General features: G+C 40.1%; 1 protein-coding gene across 1 annotated transcript in view; it reads left to right on the top strand.

Moving 5' to 3' along the window:
* Positions 1–13436, top strand: part of LOC126161352 (E3 ubiquitin-protein ligase UBR5) — a 349964-nt gene that overhangs the window by 253952 nt on the left and 82576 nt on the right. The window contains exon 36 of the mRNA XM_049917120.1: positions 5288–5598. Within this exon, the coding sequence (XP_049773077.1) occupies positions 5288–5598 (311 nt within the window). The remainder of the gene's footprint in view (positions 1–5287; positions 5599–13436) is intronic.

The following is a 13436-nucleotide window of genomic DNA, read 5'->3' as shown; positions in this document are numbered from 1 at the left end:
CATTCCTCTGAAGTAGCAAGTGCATGTGCTTCCCAGCCCTCCCACCCACACACACGTTGATGACTTAAGCACACTTAAACAACTGCTGGGTGTGCTGCTATAGGCAGACTATGGACTGCAACTACGCTTCATGGGAGCAGGGAAAGAGAGAGGTTGGTGGAAAGCAGGGACTAGTGAAAGTTGGGGGTTAGGGGAGCATAGGATATATTGCAGGAAGAGTTACCATCTGTGAAATTAAGAAATACTGATGTTAATAGGAAGATCCAGATTATGCAGACTGTGAAGGAGTCATTGAAGCAGAAAACATTGTATTGGGCAGCATGTTTATGTTTAGCAGCGGGGTGATCCAGCTGTCTCTTGGTCTCGGTTTGTCAGTTGCCATTCGTGTGTGCAGACACCTTATTAGTTGTCATGCCAACATAGACAGCAGTAAAGTGAATGCTTTCAAAGGTAGCCTAGACTTTGATGGAATAGGAGACGTTGGTGACCAGACCGGAGTACATTGTCATGGTAGGCTGTACGGGGCAGGCCTTGCATCTAGGTCTATTGCAGGTATATGAGCCATGAGGGTAAAGGGTTGGGAGCAGGGGTGCAGTAGTGATTGACAAGGATAATCACATAGGTTCAGTGGATGCCGGAATATTACTGTAGGACAGGTGGGAAGTCAGATCAAATGACCCAAGTCACATACAGTGCTTAAATAGATTTCTGATTTGTTCAGTGCTACAAGGGAAGCAGTTATTGACTACAAGCTGGGTCCAAGTCAACCAATTTAATCGATTATCATTTCATGCGTCACACGACAGAAAGTACGACCAGTGTGAAACTGAAAGTAATTGGAAACTCACTTGTACACATTCGAAATTGTATAGAAACTGGTTTTTAATTTGCAGAACATTCCATGTTTACACCTTAAAAGCAGACTTTTTATGAAACCCAGGTTTGTTAAAACTGGGGAGCAACATCATTTCCCACTTTTCCTGTCACATTCACGAATTTTACGCAGGTAAGCTGTTCCTCATTGCTGGTTTCAGTTTAGAACAGTATTCTGTCCTGATGATATTGCACTCTTGTATAAAAATGAGTGCAATTTTTTATTGTCTTTTAGGCATAACGCAGTTATAACTGAACGTTATAATCATTTGTGTCTTTTAAAATTCAAGTTGAATCAGAAAGACTCAACCACAAATATCATAAAACATAAAAATTTGTGTATGAAATAAAAATAGTGCTATTTTTGTTTACTTCCTAAGTAATCTACGTTGGGCAAGTGCCCTTTTGTAAAGCTGTCTGCAATTGGCAGCCAAAAAGTTGTTTCAAAGTTTTTTTCAAACGTGTTTTGCACTTTTCAAAAACAAGAATTTTTAATAAGAATAAATTTTTTAAAAAAATCCACTGTTGTCTTCATCATGAGCATGACTGATCATCAAAGAAATAACAGCACCTCACACATGTAAATGCATAGTACTCTATGCAGCTGGCGATTACATTGGTGCCAACAATGAAACATCATTCATGATGCTTGGCATTGAGCCCATATCTATTAAATTCCAGTTGCCACATCCTGTTTGATGATTGAGTCCCAGCAGCTTCGAAGCTAGGCCCTCTTCCTGGCAAAGACAGTGGTAGAATTCGTTGAAACTTTGGATTTTTATAGAAAATTAATGCAACCAGGATGCCAAGAACATTTAATTACAATAAATCTGTCTTGAAAGATTTTGTGCTTGTGTGTAAAAGCATTGATATAAAATGCTTTTGGATGCCTGGAATATCGGAAAAATCTATGCCCTCAGAATTGTCATCATACAGGCGAACAAAAATAAAATCTTCAGTTATCAGCTGCCCAAAAAAATGTGGTGGAATTTTTTAAGAACAGTTGCGCTGTACTTAGCTGAGAAGTTACATATACAGATTGCAGTGTGCAGGTAGATGGCGTCATGGATTTGGCTTCATTTTCCAGTTCTTTACACTCGGACCAAACTTGGCAAATGCATAACAGCAAGCTTCATACATTTCAGTGCTAAGAGGTTGATGTTCAAGCTTGAATTTCTATCTGTTATAATAAAACTTCTCGTCATTGTCTCGGTTCTGGAGGAGCAGTTCTTTGGAACTGCAAAAAACTGCAGGGTGCCATTGCATTGACCATTACTTGGTTGTTGGATACAAGAGCTTGCTCAGCCACACATCGGTAATATTCCTGACAGTTGCTTTTTATGTTATATTCTGCTAATCATTCAGCCTGTGAAGCATTAATTGAAATTGATCACCTATTTTCTCAAATCTTCATGAATGCTACGTTAACTTTGTTCTCACTATCCCTGTTTCCTCTTATATAAATATCTGAGTCAGTTGCTGATTTACCACCGACATTTGTCACAATTGGCCAATGATGTACATTGTTGACATTGTGACACAAATATGGCATATTGGTAAGAATTCTTTTCTGTACTGAGAAAGTTTGAACCACTCATGAACACACCTTTTCCTTACCCCTTCTTTGCATAGTTGCACCCACATGACCTCTGTCTCCATTACCATTCATGAATTTGATTTTTGTGTTACTTAGTACTGGTGTAACAAGAATGGCTGTAGCAGATGTATGGTTTTCACATTGGTGGATTTGAAGCTGTGTGGTCATAACCCCCCCCCCCCCCTCTCTCTCTCTCTCTCTCTCTCTCTCTCTCTCTCTCTCTGTCTGTCTGTGTGTGTGTGTGGGGGGGGGGGGGGGGGGGGCGGCATCTTGAGAGGGCCTGTAACACCTAATTGCAAAATTTGGCATGGCTACTTTTCTGTAATTTTGATTTCATACACACTACTGGCCATTACAATTTCTACACCAAGAAGAAATGCAGATGATAAATGGGTATTCATTGGACAAATATATTATACTAGAACTGACATGTGATTACATTTTCACGCAATTTGGGTGCATAAATCCTGAGAAATCAGAACCCAGAGCCATCACCTCTGGCCGTAATAACGGCCTTGATACACCTGGGCATTGAGTCAAATAGAGCTTGGATGGCGTGTACAGGTACAGCCGCCCATGCAGCTTCAACACGATACCACAGTTCATCAAGAGTAGTGGCTGGCGTATTGTGACAAGACATGTGCTGGCCAGGGCAGCAGTCGTACATTTTCTGTATCCAGAAAGGCCCGAACAGGACCTGCAACATGCGGTTGTGCATTATCCTGCTGAAATGTAGGGTTTCACAGGGATCGAATGAAGGGTAGAGCCACGGGTCGTAACACATCTGAAATGTAACGTCCACTGTTCAAAGTGCCGTCAATGCGAACAAGAGGTGACCGAGACGTATAACCAATGGCACCCCATACCGTCACACCGGGTGATATGCCACTACGGCAATGACGAATACACGCTTCCAATGTGCATTCACCGTGATGTCGCCAAACACGAATGCGACCATCATGATGCTGTAAACAGAACCTGGATTCATCCGATAAAATGACGTTTTGCCATTCGTGCACCTAGGTTCGTCGTTGAGTACACCATTGCAGGTGCTCCTGTCTGTGATGCAGCGTCAACGTTAACCGCAGCCATGGTCTCCAAGCTGATAGTCCATGCTGCTGCAAATGTCTTCGAACTGTTCGTGCAGATGGTTGTTGTCTTGCAAATGTCCCCATCTGACTCAGGGATCGAGACGTGGCTGCACGATCTGTTACAGCCATGTGGATAAGATGCCTGTCATCTCGACTGCTAGTGATTCGAGACCATTGGGATCCAGAACGGCATTCCATATTACCATCCTGAACCCACCGATTCCATATTCTGCTAACAGTCATTGGATCTCAACCAACACAAGCAGCAATGTCGCGATACGATAAATCGCAATCGTGATAGGCTACAATCCGACCTTCATCAAAGTCAGAAACGTGATGGTACGCATTTCTCCTCCTTACACGAGGCATCACAACAACGTTTCACCAGGCAACGCTGGTCAACTGCTGTTTGTGTATGTGAAACGGGTTGGAAACTTTCCTTATGTCAAGACGTTGTAGGTGTCACCACTGGTGCTAACCTTGTGTGAATGCTCTGAAAAGCTAATCATTTGCATATCACAGAATCTTCTTCCTGTCGGTTAAATTTCGCGTCTGTAGCACGTCATCTTCGTGGTGTACTAATTTTAATGGCCAGTAGTGTAATAACACACAGAAAGCTGTATGCTGACAGAATCTAGTAATGTTTCTTCAGTTTCTCTTGGTATATTGGTTGGTCAAAAAGTCCACAGATGTACTGCTAGTTTGTTGTTTCATAGTGTCCAACCGGTACAATATTTTGGCCATCAGACATGTTACTATTTTCATCACACATGACAATGGTGACATGTCCAGTCATTGAATTACAATACCCACAGGGCACTGGGAACTGCCAGTACACCTGTGGACTGTCTGATGAGAATCCACCTAATCGTGCTCTTCCATGTGCACAGATGTTGGTGATTGCTGGTTGCAGTTTTCACATTTTTTGTAGAGAGGGTAAAGGTAATTTTATTATATTGTCCAGTAAGACTTTAAAATCATCCTGAGGCATGTTGTTGTTGTTGTTGTTGTTGTTGTTGTTGTTGTGGTCTTCAGTCCTGAGACTGGTTTGATGCAACTTTCCATGCTACCCTATCCTGTGCAAGCTTTTTCATCTCCCAGTACTTACTGCAACCTGCATCCTTTTGAATCTGCTTAGTGTATTCATCTCTTGGTTTCCCTCTACGATTTTTACCCTCCATGCTGCCCTCCAATGCTAAATTTGTGATCCCTGGATGCCTCAGAATAGGTCCTACCAACGTGTCCCTTCTTCTTGTCAAGTTGTGCCACAAACTCCTCTTCTCCCCAATGCTATTCAATACCTCCTCATTAGTTATGTGATCTACCCATCTAATCTTCAGCATTCTTCTGTAGCACCACATTTCGAAAGCTTCTATTCTCTTCTTGTCGAAACTATTTATCGTCCATATTTCACTTCCATACATGGCTACACTCTATACAAATACTTTCAGAAACGGCTTCATGGCACTTAAATCTATACTCGATGTTAACAAATTTCTTTTCTTCAGAAATGCTTTCCTTACCATTGCCAGTCTACATTTTATATCCTCTCTACTTTGACCATCATCAGTTATTTTGTTCCCCAAATAGCAAAACTCCTTTACTACTTTAATTGTCTGTGAGTGTATAATATATCTGTGAGTGTATAATATCATAATGAGTTTATTGTTGTCATTGTTGTAATATATTACTTATAAGGTTATCACAAAATTCAATATTATTACAGAAGCAACCAACGAAGACGGTCACCGGCTTCTCGGCGAACAGAAAAGGGCTCCGATCATCGTATCTGCGCACAAAGTTGCAGTAGCACTCGCTTCGGCCATGGCCTGCTTCGAACCGAATTCCAACACAGGCACTTGCGACACAAATAACAGTGTGACAACAGCGTCGATTCCGCTTCCAGAGGGTGAGGGCCCCCAGCCTGCAGGCCAGAACCGTGTTTGCACTCCTCCTGAAGAGACTTCTGTAACACCAACTACAGCACCTGTTAAGAGTGTCATTGTGCGTGCTGGGCCAGGACCCGCCACATCTTCTGTAAGCTATTGACTTGATTTATATCTGGAAAAATTCAGATTCCTTTTGGATGACTAGCTGAATAATAATTGGGGTATGCCTTACACTTAGAATTGAGACATTAAATAATACAGAAATTTTCAGTACTCTTTTGTATAGCTCCCTTGTTTTATATTATTTATTTAAGAACACTGGATAATGGGTATACTCTACAGCACAATATTGATGGGACACTAGGATCTCATATAACTTTCACTATGATGATATCCTTCATTGAGTACTACTCAGTAAACTTATTTTGAAAGCTTTATGTATATGTGTGCTGCAGTTTGTTCAGTCTAGATGACTATTAACTCCTAGGTGCTTTCATCAGTAGAGTCATTGGCACATTTTCCCTCCAAATATGCGAGGTAAAAAAAGTTTTTGATTAATTCAGCTAGTTCAAATTGCAGCAAATATTACTTCCATTCATTATGTCTTAATTCATGTATGGTAGATGTATGCCCCACTAGCTGAAATACATATGCAGTTCCATCACATCAGCAGAGAAAGAAGGGAATAAAATTGGTTAAAAACTAGTGGCAACTGTATCCTGGAAGTGGTGTTTTAGAAGGTTAGTCCATGCACAAAATATATGTCACGCCTAATTGCCAGTTGGAGATGGTATTATATTTGGCATATTTTCCACTTTTTGCCTTGTATGGTCCCATTCATTGATGTGCCTCGGTTAAGTTGGCTGAATGTTGGACATTTCTTTAAAGTCTTTGAGAAACATGATGTACTGTCTTGAGATGATGGGCTTATATTCTTTTATCTTGTTCTAACAGTCATATGATTGTTTTATAATGCCTGTACTGGTTTTGACCAGCCAGTGTTCATTTTTAGATTGTTAATATACAAAAAGAAGATTCAAAGAATTTTTCTATAAGAAAGGAATATCTACTTTGGTAGGTTTTTCAGTTCCATTCATTATTGTAATGTGGTAAATTATGAACATAATCATACCACATTGTAGAGTGTAATTATAAAATATGCCAAAGCAGATATTCCTTCTGTGTATACCGACAAACTTTTCACTCCTCCTACAGAATTGTAATCTAATCTACAGTTGCGTTCAATATTATTGATAACATAACTGAAATTGCTTGCAATATGTGCCTTTAAGTAAGTTTTTTTTACATAGATAGTTACTTGGCAGATTTCATAAGTTATAGAATGATTTGTATCCCATTCTTATTTAGTAACAGTTTGGCTGATTGAAAATGGTGATATGAGAGCTTGTTGAGCTGAACCTTGTAGCGAACTAGAGGGCCACAGTGGGAGGTGTTCTATCAGTACAGAGATTGCTGCTTAGAATTTGAAGAAGCAGCCTGCCATCAGTCTTGAACCAGATTTTGCGACTGTGTCTGATAATATCGACTTTTCATGTGTGTTTTTCTAAGAACTCGAACATTGGTTATATAATTCTCCCAGTTGAGATTCGTGAAACGACTTCTTATTACACTACCAGTTTAGTGACTATTTATTGAGAAAGACCCATTGGCAGACATCTCCAAAAAGCTGTGTGGGCAACATAAATTCTATCTTTCATAGTTCTCTTCAATTACCTTCATTAGGAGTGTTGGATTATTGTCAACTTCATTCAGCAATTCCTGAGTGGTGATGTTCTTGGTCGAAGTTCAACAATTTTGGAAAAAGCTCTACTGCTACCATTTCATGTCCAAAACATCTGAACAAATTGCTTGGCATGAGCTAGAGGATATACTGATACTGTCAGCAACCTCTCTGATGATGATTTGGTGATTTTTGAGAACCATTTTCTTTACTGCTTCCACACTGTCATCAGTAATTTATGTGTTACGGCATTTAGGGCAGTCGTCATCTTCAACATCTTCTTGACCTGTGAAACGTGTGCATCACTCATAAACTCTTACCTTACTCGTAGTCGATTCGCCAAAACCTACAGTCAACATTTGGAATGTGCTTGTGCACTTTATTTTCATTTTTCAAGTAAAATTTAATGCAACTTCTATCATCCATGTTTTTCAAAAGTAAAAATTCTCTGAGTCCTCAAAAACACATATAAGCTTTTCGACTGTCAGCAATGAACTAAACGTTCAAAACAGTTGAAAATGCAAGCATACATCAGAACATATATACTAACAAATAAAATAAAAATAAAAATGAAAATTGGATGTATAAAGCCCATGGAATTGATCAATTCCTGTTACTATTTAATCTAATTTCATATGTGGTCTCAAAAAGCAGTCAGTAGATCATTGAGGCGTGTCAGGTGTACCAGGTGGATCAGCATTGTTCATCTCTGCTACCTGGGAGACTAGTATGAGTGTAACCCAACGTGTTGTCAAAATTTTGTGCATTTGGAGTACAGTCTTGTTTAAGTCTATATGGCATGGAAGAGTGTATCTGTTGTACCCTGGAAAAGCAAACGCCTTACTTCTATTGGGAGTATATTCTCTGAAAGTTGGAGGATGTTCAGTAGAATTACAGCAAAGGCTCTTCATTTGGTGGAGAGCATACATACACTGAAGTAACTGCTGTAGATTACACCATTGCCTTCCTCAAGAGTGGTAAGTATTGCAGCATTTGCCATGCCATGGTGCTGTTTGGGTTTCCAATTGAAAAGAACAGAGTGAAGATTAAGAGCTCAAGAGCTGATCTACTGCCCTATAAGAGTTCTATAAGAGAGAGCATATCCTCTGGGCCATGAGTCAGCATCGGTTTTAGGTATTTGATGGATCTGCTGAACTCTGTGACTGATGGTGGAGGATGTGGAACATGTTGAAGAAAGTCTTCTATAGCAGAGGAAATTCAGTATGATAGCGGATTACTTTCTGGAATAATTCTCTCTCTCTCTCTCTCTCTCTCTCTCTCTCTCTCTCTCTCTCTCTCTCTCTCGCTGCAGCGAAGTATGACAAGCAAATCTGTGTACCTGACAGAAACTCAAATCCGGAACCTTGCCTTTGCTGGGCAACATTCTTACTGACTGACTCGCATCTCAGCTGCAGCTGCAATTCTATCAGTTCCTCTGTCCTACATTCCAAATTTTACTGAAGCTTTCCTGCACACTTTTCCGGACTACTACTCCTAGCAAGAGAAGTGTCATGGAGAAATTGCCGAGCCACAGTTAAGGGGGCTGTTTCCAAAGTGAATCCATTACTCTGCAGCAAAATTTCTTGACAGATTAATGCAAAGGTTACTAGGAAAGTTCTGCAGTACGAAGCAACAATAAGTTGCAGGAGGAGGATTGTTCCTGTGTTCTGAGAATACTTCATACTTGCATTTTAGCTGCTGTGCCAAGTTTGTGGACGCGTTCATTCACTTGCAGGATTAGCTTGAAGTGCTTGGTCTGGATCGTGGTCACGAACTGAGATTCGGACAGTTTTGTGGTACAACTCTGCGAGTGGTATAAACATAGACCAGTGCTTTGAAGAAATGACTCTTGCACTTGGTGTGTGTCCACATTGTACAACTATTCAGGTGGTACAGAGTATCACAAAGAGGAAATTTTACTCTGGAGGATGCTGAGAGGACAGGAAGGCCATGATCATCAGTTATGGAGGAAAACATTGATGCTGTGAGAGGAAAACACTAAACAAAGACAGGCAAGTGACCTATAAGCTGATAGAGAATACTGTAGGGCTAAATGCTCCAGCAATTCATTCGATTCTGCACGATCGTTTGCAACTAAAGAAAGTTTGTTGTCTCTGGGTGCTGCATAGACCAATGGAAGAGCAGATTTTGAGACATGTGACTTGGTGCTGGGAGATGTTGCCATAGTTTTCTAAGGGGCAATCTCAGTCTGTGAATAACATTGTGACAGGTGACAAGACTTGGCTGTACTATTATGACATGCCGACCAAGACTCAGAATAAATTTTGAGTCTTTGAAGATGACGACACAACCGTAACTGTCAGAAATTCCCGATCGGTAAAGAAGCAAATGATAGCTTTTTAAAAATCAAGTCGAATTGTTGAGCATGTGGTTTTGGACACACAGAAGACAATCACAGCTAAATCGTACACTGAGCAGTGCCTCCCAAAGTCATTCAATCTTTGAAGAACCTGCAACCGAAGTCGAGAATGGACACCTGGTTCCTCCATCACAACAACACTCCAGCTCACCGTGCCAAAGCACGTATCGAATATTTGTGGAAGACAGAACTGACACTTCTTGAGCACCCTCCTTACAGTCCAGTCCAGAACTTGCTCCCTGTGATTTTGTATTGCAAAAATGAAGCTGAAAGGAGCACAGGGGCTTGGGAAAATGAGTGTACCTTACTCCCTACAGAAACTTGGGAGAACTAGTTCAGGGATTGGTTTCAGAGGATGGAGAGGTGTTTCAGTGTGGCGGAAATTAATTCAAAAAAATAAAATCAGTAAAGCTGTATTGCAAAACTTTCCTGCTACCCTTTGTATGTGCCCACATGGGACACAAACCTAGAACCTTTCCTTCTTGATTAGAGTCCCAGTCTGTCGCAAAGATTTAATCTGTCAAGAATTTTCAAATTGTTTGCTTTGCTGCAGAATGAAACATTCGCTCTGGAAACAACCACTAGGTTGTAGCTAAATCGTGCACAATGAAACCTTGATTTTACAATTTCCAAGGGGCTTTAAAAATGGTCTAAAATACAGGAAATAAGATTTCAGGTAGTATAGGATCCCCCCTGCTTGAATTTTTGTAGTTCATACACGATATAAGTACCGTATTTACTCAAATCTAAGCCGCACTCGAATCTAAGCCGCACCTGAAAAATGAGACTCGAAATAAAGGAAAAAAAAATTTCCCGAATCTAAGCCGCACCTGAAATTTGAGACTCAAAATTCAAGGGGAGAGAAAAGTTTTAGGCCACACCTCCAAATCGAAACAAAGTTGGTCCATTGTAATATGAGACACAATTTAGGTCGAATGAATGCCAATACAGCTACAGTAGTTTGGTTCGAGTCGTAAGCTTAGCAGTTAAGCTTTACGACGTAGCCATTGCTATGCGTCAGGCGCTCCGTCCGTATTTATACGGGTACCCTTTCTTTTTCACGTGCTTCGTCTGGTTTGAATCGATTGCTTATTTTGCTTTGATCTGATAAGTGCCGTTTTCTTTGTTATAGGTGTTTGCGTCACTCTTAAGCTGAAAATGCATTACTGCACTGTGTCATGCATTGTTTGTCGCATTCTGATAATGCGTGTTTACGGCCTGTCGCGGCATGGCTTGCTTTTGTGCGCGCTACCGCCGCGTACAATTAAAAAAAAAAAAAAAAAAAGAGAGAGAGAGGAATCGTCTCATTAGCGAAACAATGACAAGAGACTGCTATTTGTTGTTACTTACACTGCTGCTTTCTTTGATAATGATCAACAAGAGTCAAAGAATAGACTGCGTATGATAGAACATGTTCTGAACGAGAGTTAGGCGAAAATTTTTCTCCGTTTGAAAATCTTTGCGGCCGCTTCTTTATTACATCAAATTCTGCACAGAAATTAGAGTCATCTTAGATTTAAAAATCTAGTCACTTGCCGTGCTTCATTTCAGACTGTATCATTATTAGGCATAAGAATAATACGAATATAAACATGACACGATACGTATATTCTTCCGCGTTTGCTGTTGTCTCACTCTAGTATCGTAGTTTATTAGGCAGACAGGATTTAAATGAGATAGCAGCAAACACGAAAGAATACATGGCAAAATGTTTATATTCGTATTATTCTTATGGTGAAGAGAATACTGTATGTGATTCAAATTTCATCAGGTTCCTATTAGCAACCATCTCTTCTCACAGATAGGAAAAAATTCAGAATGTAGAGTTGGCCATATTGACAAACAGTCTTGCCAGTCAGATTTTCGTAGTACACTGAAATTGTGCTACATTCGAAGATGAACAATACGGAATTTGTATTTACTTCGTTGGATATGTACGAAAATGCAGTGGTCGAAACTCGCGGCGGAGAAAAAAAGCTCGTCTTCCACTTTTTTTTTAAATTTATTTACTGACGCAGAGGTTTTGGCGCCAGTATTTATCTTTGTGCCTAAAAAGCATGCCTGTGTCGCGCTACATATATTCGACGGCAGAAGTTAGTTGTGGCTTTGCACTCGATTCTAAGCCGCAGGCGGTTTTTTGGATTACGAAAACCGGAAAAAAAGTGCGGCTTAGATTCGAGTAAATACGGTACATAAAGGGTGTTCAAATACTCACCAGGGGTTTGTTTATTACCTAATAATTATTTGTTTATTACTTAATAAAGGTTGCCTGACTTTTGTTCTGCTGAGACAAGTTTAACTGGGAACTTACTAGTAATTAATGTTTTTGGAAAGCCTGCAACTGTGCCATTTGTTATTTAAATACTGAAACTCTGCACCAGTAACATAAGCTTTCATGCTTACCATTACATGTTTTGGGAATTTATTCTCATTTTCAAGCATAAATACAAGGGTTGAACTTCAATAGTGGCTACTATTTATTTACAGTTCGTACAAAATAGATACGTGTTTCAAAGTTTTACTGACCTTCAAAGTAGTTGCCAGCATTGTGTATAACCAGTTGCCAGTGATGTGGAAATCGTAGGATAGTCTTAGTAGTGCCAGTTGTGTTGACAGTCTGAGCAGTGCGGTCTATTGCCTGCTTAATTCAGGGGAGTGCAGTGGGTGGTACAACACTTAGCAGCCCCATTGGTCAAACAAATCAGTAACAGCTTGCACTGTACGTGCTATGACCACTGTCCTGCAAAATGATGGTCAGGTCCTGCCAGAAGTGTCGTCACTTCTGTCTCTAAGCTGGTCTTAGGTTGTGCTCCAAAAATGAGCAATAAAAAATGTCGTAAATGTGGGAAAACATTAATTCCAGGAACATAAAAGCAAGGCTGTACCGTACTACATCTATACTGGGCAAGCACCCCCCCACCCCTTACTGTGCCTGGCTGATTGTTCACAGAAGTCTCCTTAATTTGAAGAACATTGTGTAAAGCTATACATTGCTGTCACATGTCCTCTAGATCTTGATGGTGGACGGAATGAGCAGAGTTCATCAAGTTTGCAGTTTTTTGACACAATCTACATCGAATCCTTCAGTATTGTGTCAGGTCTTCCCAGTGTTGAGCAATTTCAGCTGAAGTTTTGTGTGATAGTTGAAAGTATTTCACAGCAAATTAATTTCAGAACACTGAGTTCAGTATTTTGCGGGTGCCATACTTTGCTTGGATGTCACAGGCATTCCTAAACAACTGTTTAAGCAGTTTTGGTTTGTTTACCCGTTTTAGGTAAGACCAAATCTTGTTAAGATCTTCCATCAGTTCAGAAGCAAACTTTTTCGTATAAAATGATTTAATAGTCCTCATATTGCTCATTTAACAGTCCTCATATTGCTCTCCTTGTGTGTATTTTGGTGTTTTTCAGGCATTGCTTGTCAACAAGGCTTTTTCAAAAAATAAGAGATGAAGTTGTGTGATTTGTTTGCTATGGAATTACAAAACTACTTGTGGTGGAAGTGTAAAACATAGTGGATATCAGCAGCCCAGCACAGCCACCTGTGTGTACACCTCAATAGAAAACTGTACTAAATGTCCTAGGCAACTGTGCAATATGATTGTGGCCTTGTTTTTCTCCATTTATTTCTGCTCTCTTCAGCAACAGTGATCTACTTAAATTGGGAGTATTCTAGAAGGCGAAGAATCTCACTCAGATCATCTGAGTGTGGTCAACATTTTTCAAAAGAATAATCATTTATATATCCTGAGAAAAATTGTTTAGTGTAATTGTTCACTATGATTCCTGTCAGTGTTGACTGATTGACAATTGTGACAAAAGTGAATGCTTTTATACACTACTGGCCATTAAAATTGCTACACCA

Source organism: Schistocerca cancellata, chromosome 2 (assembly GCF_023864275.1).
Source record: "Schistocerca cancellata isolate TAMUIC-IGC-003103 chromosome 2, iqSchCanc2.1, whole genome shotgun sequence".
NCBI lineage: Eukaryota > Metazoa > Arthropoda > Insecta > Orthoptera > Acrididae > Schistocerca > Schistocerca cancellata.
Note: the sequence above shows the minus strand (reverse complement) of the source record. Positions and strands in the feature narration are given on the sequence as shown.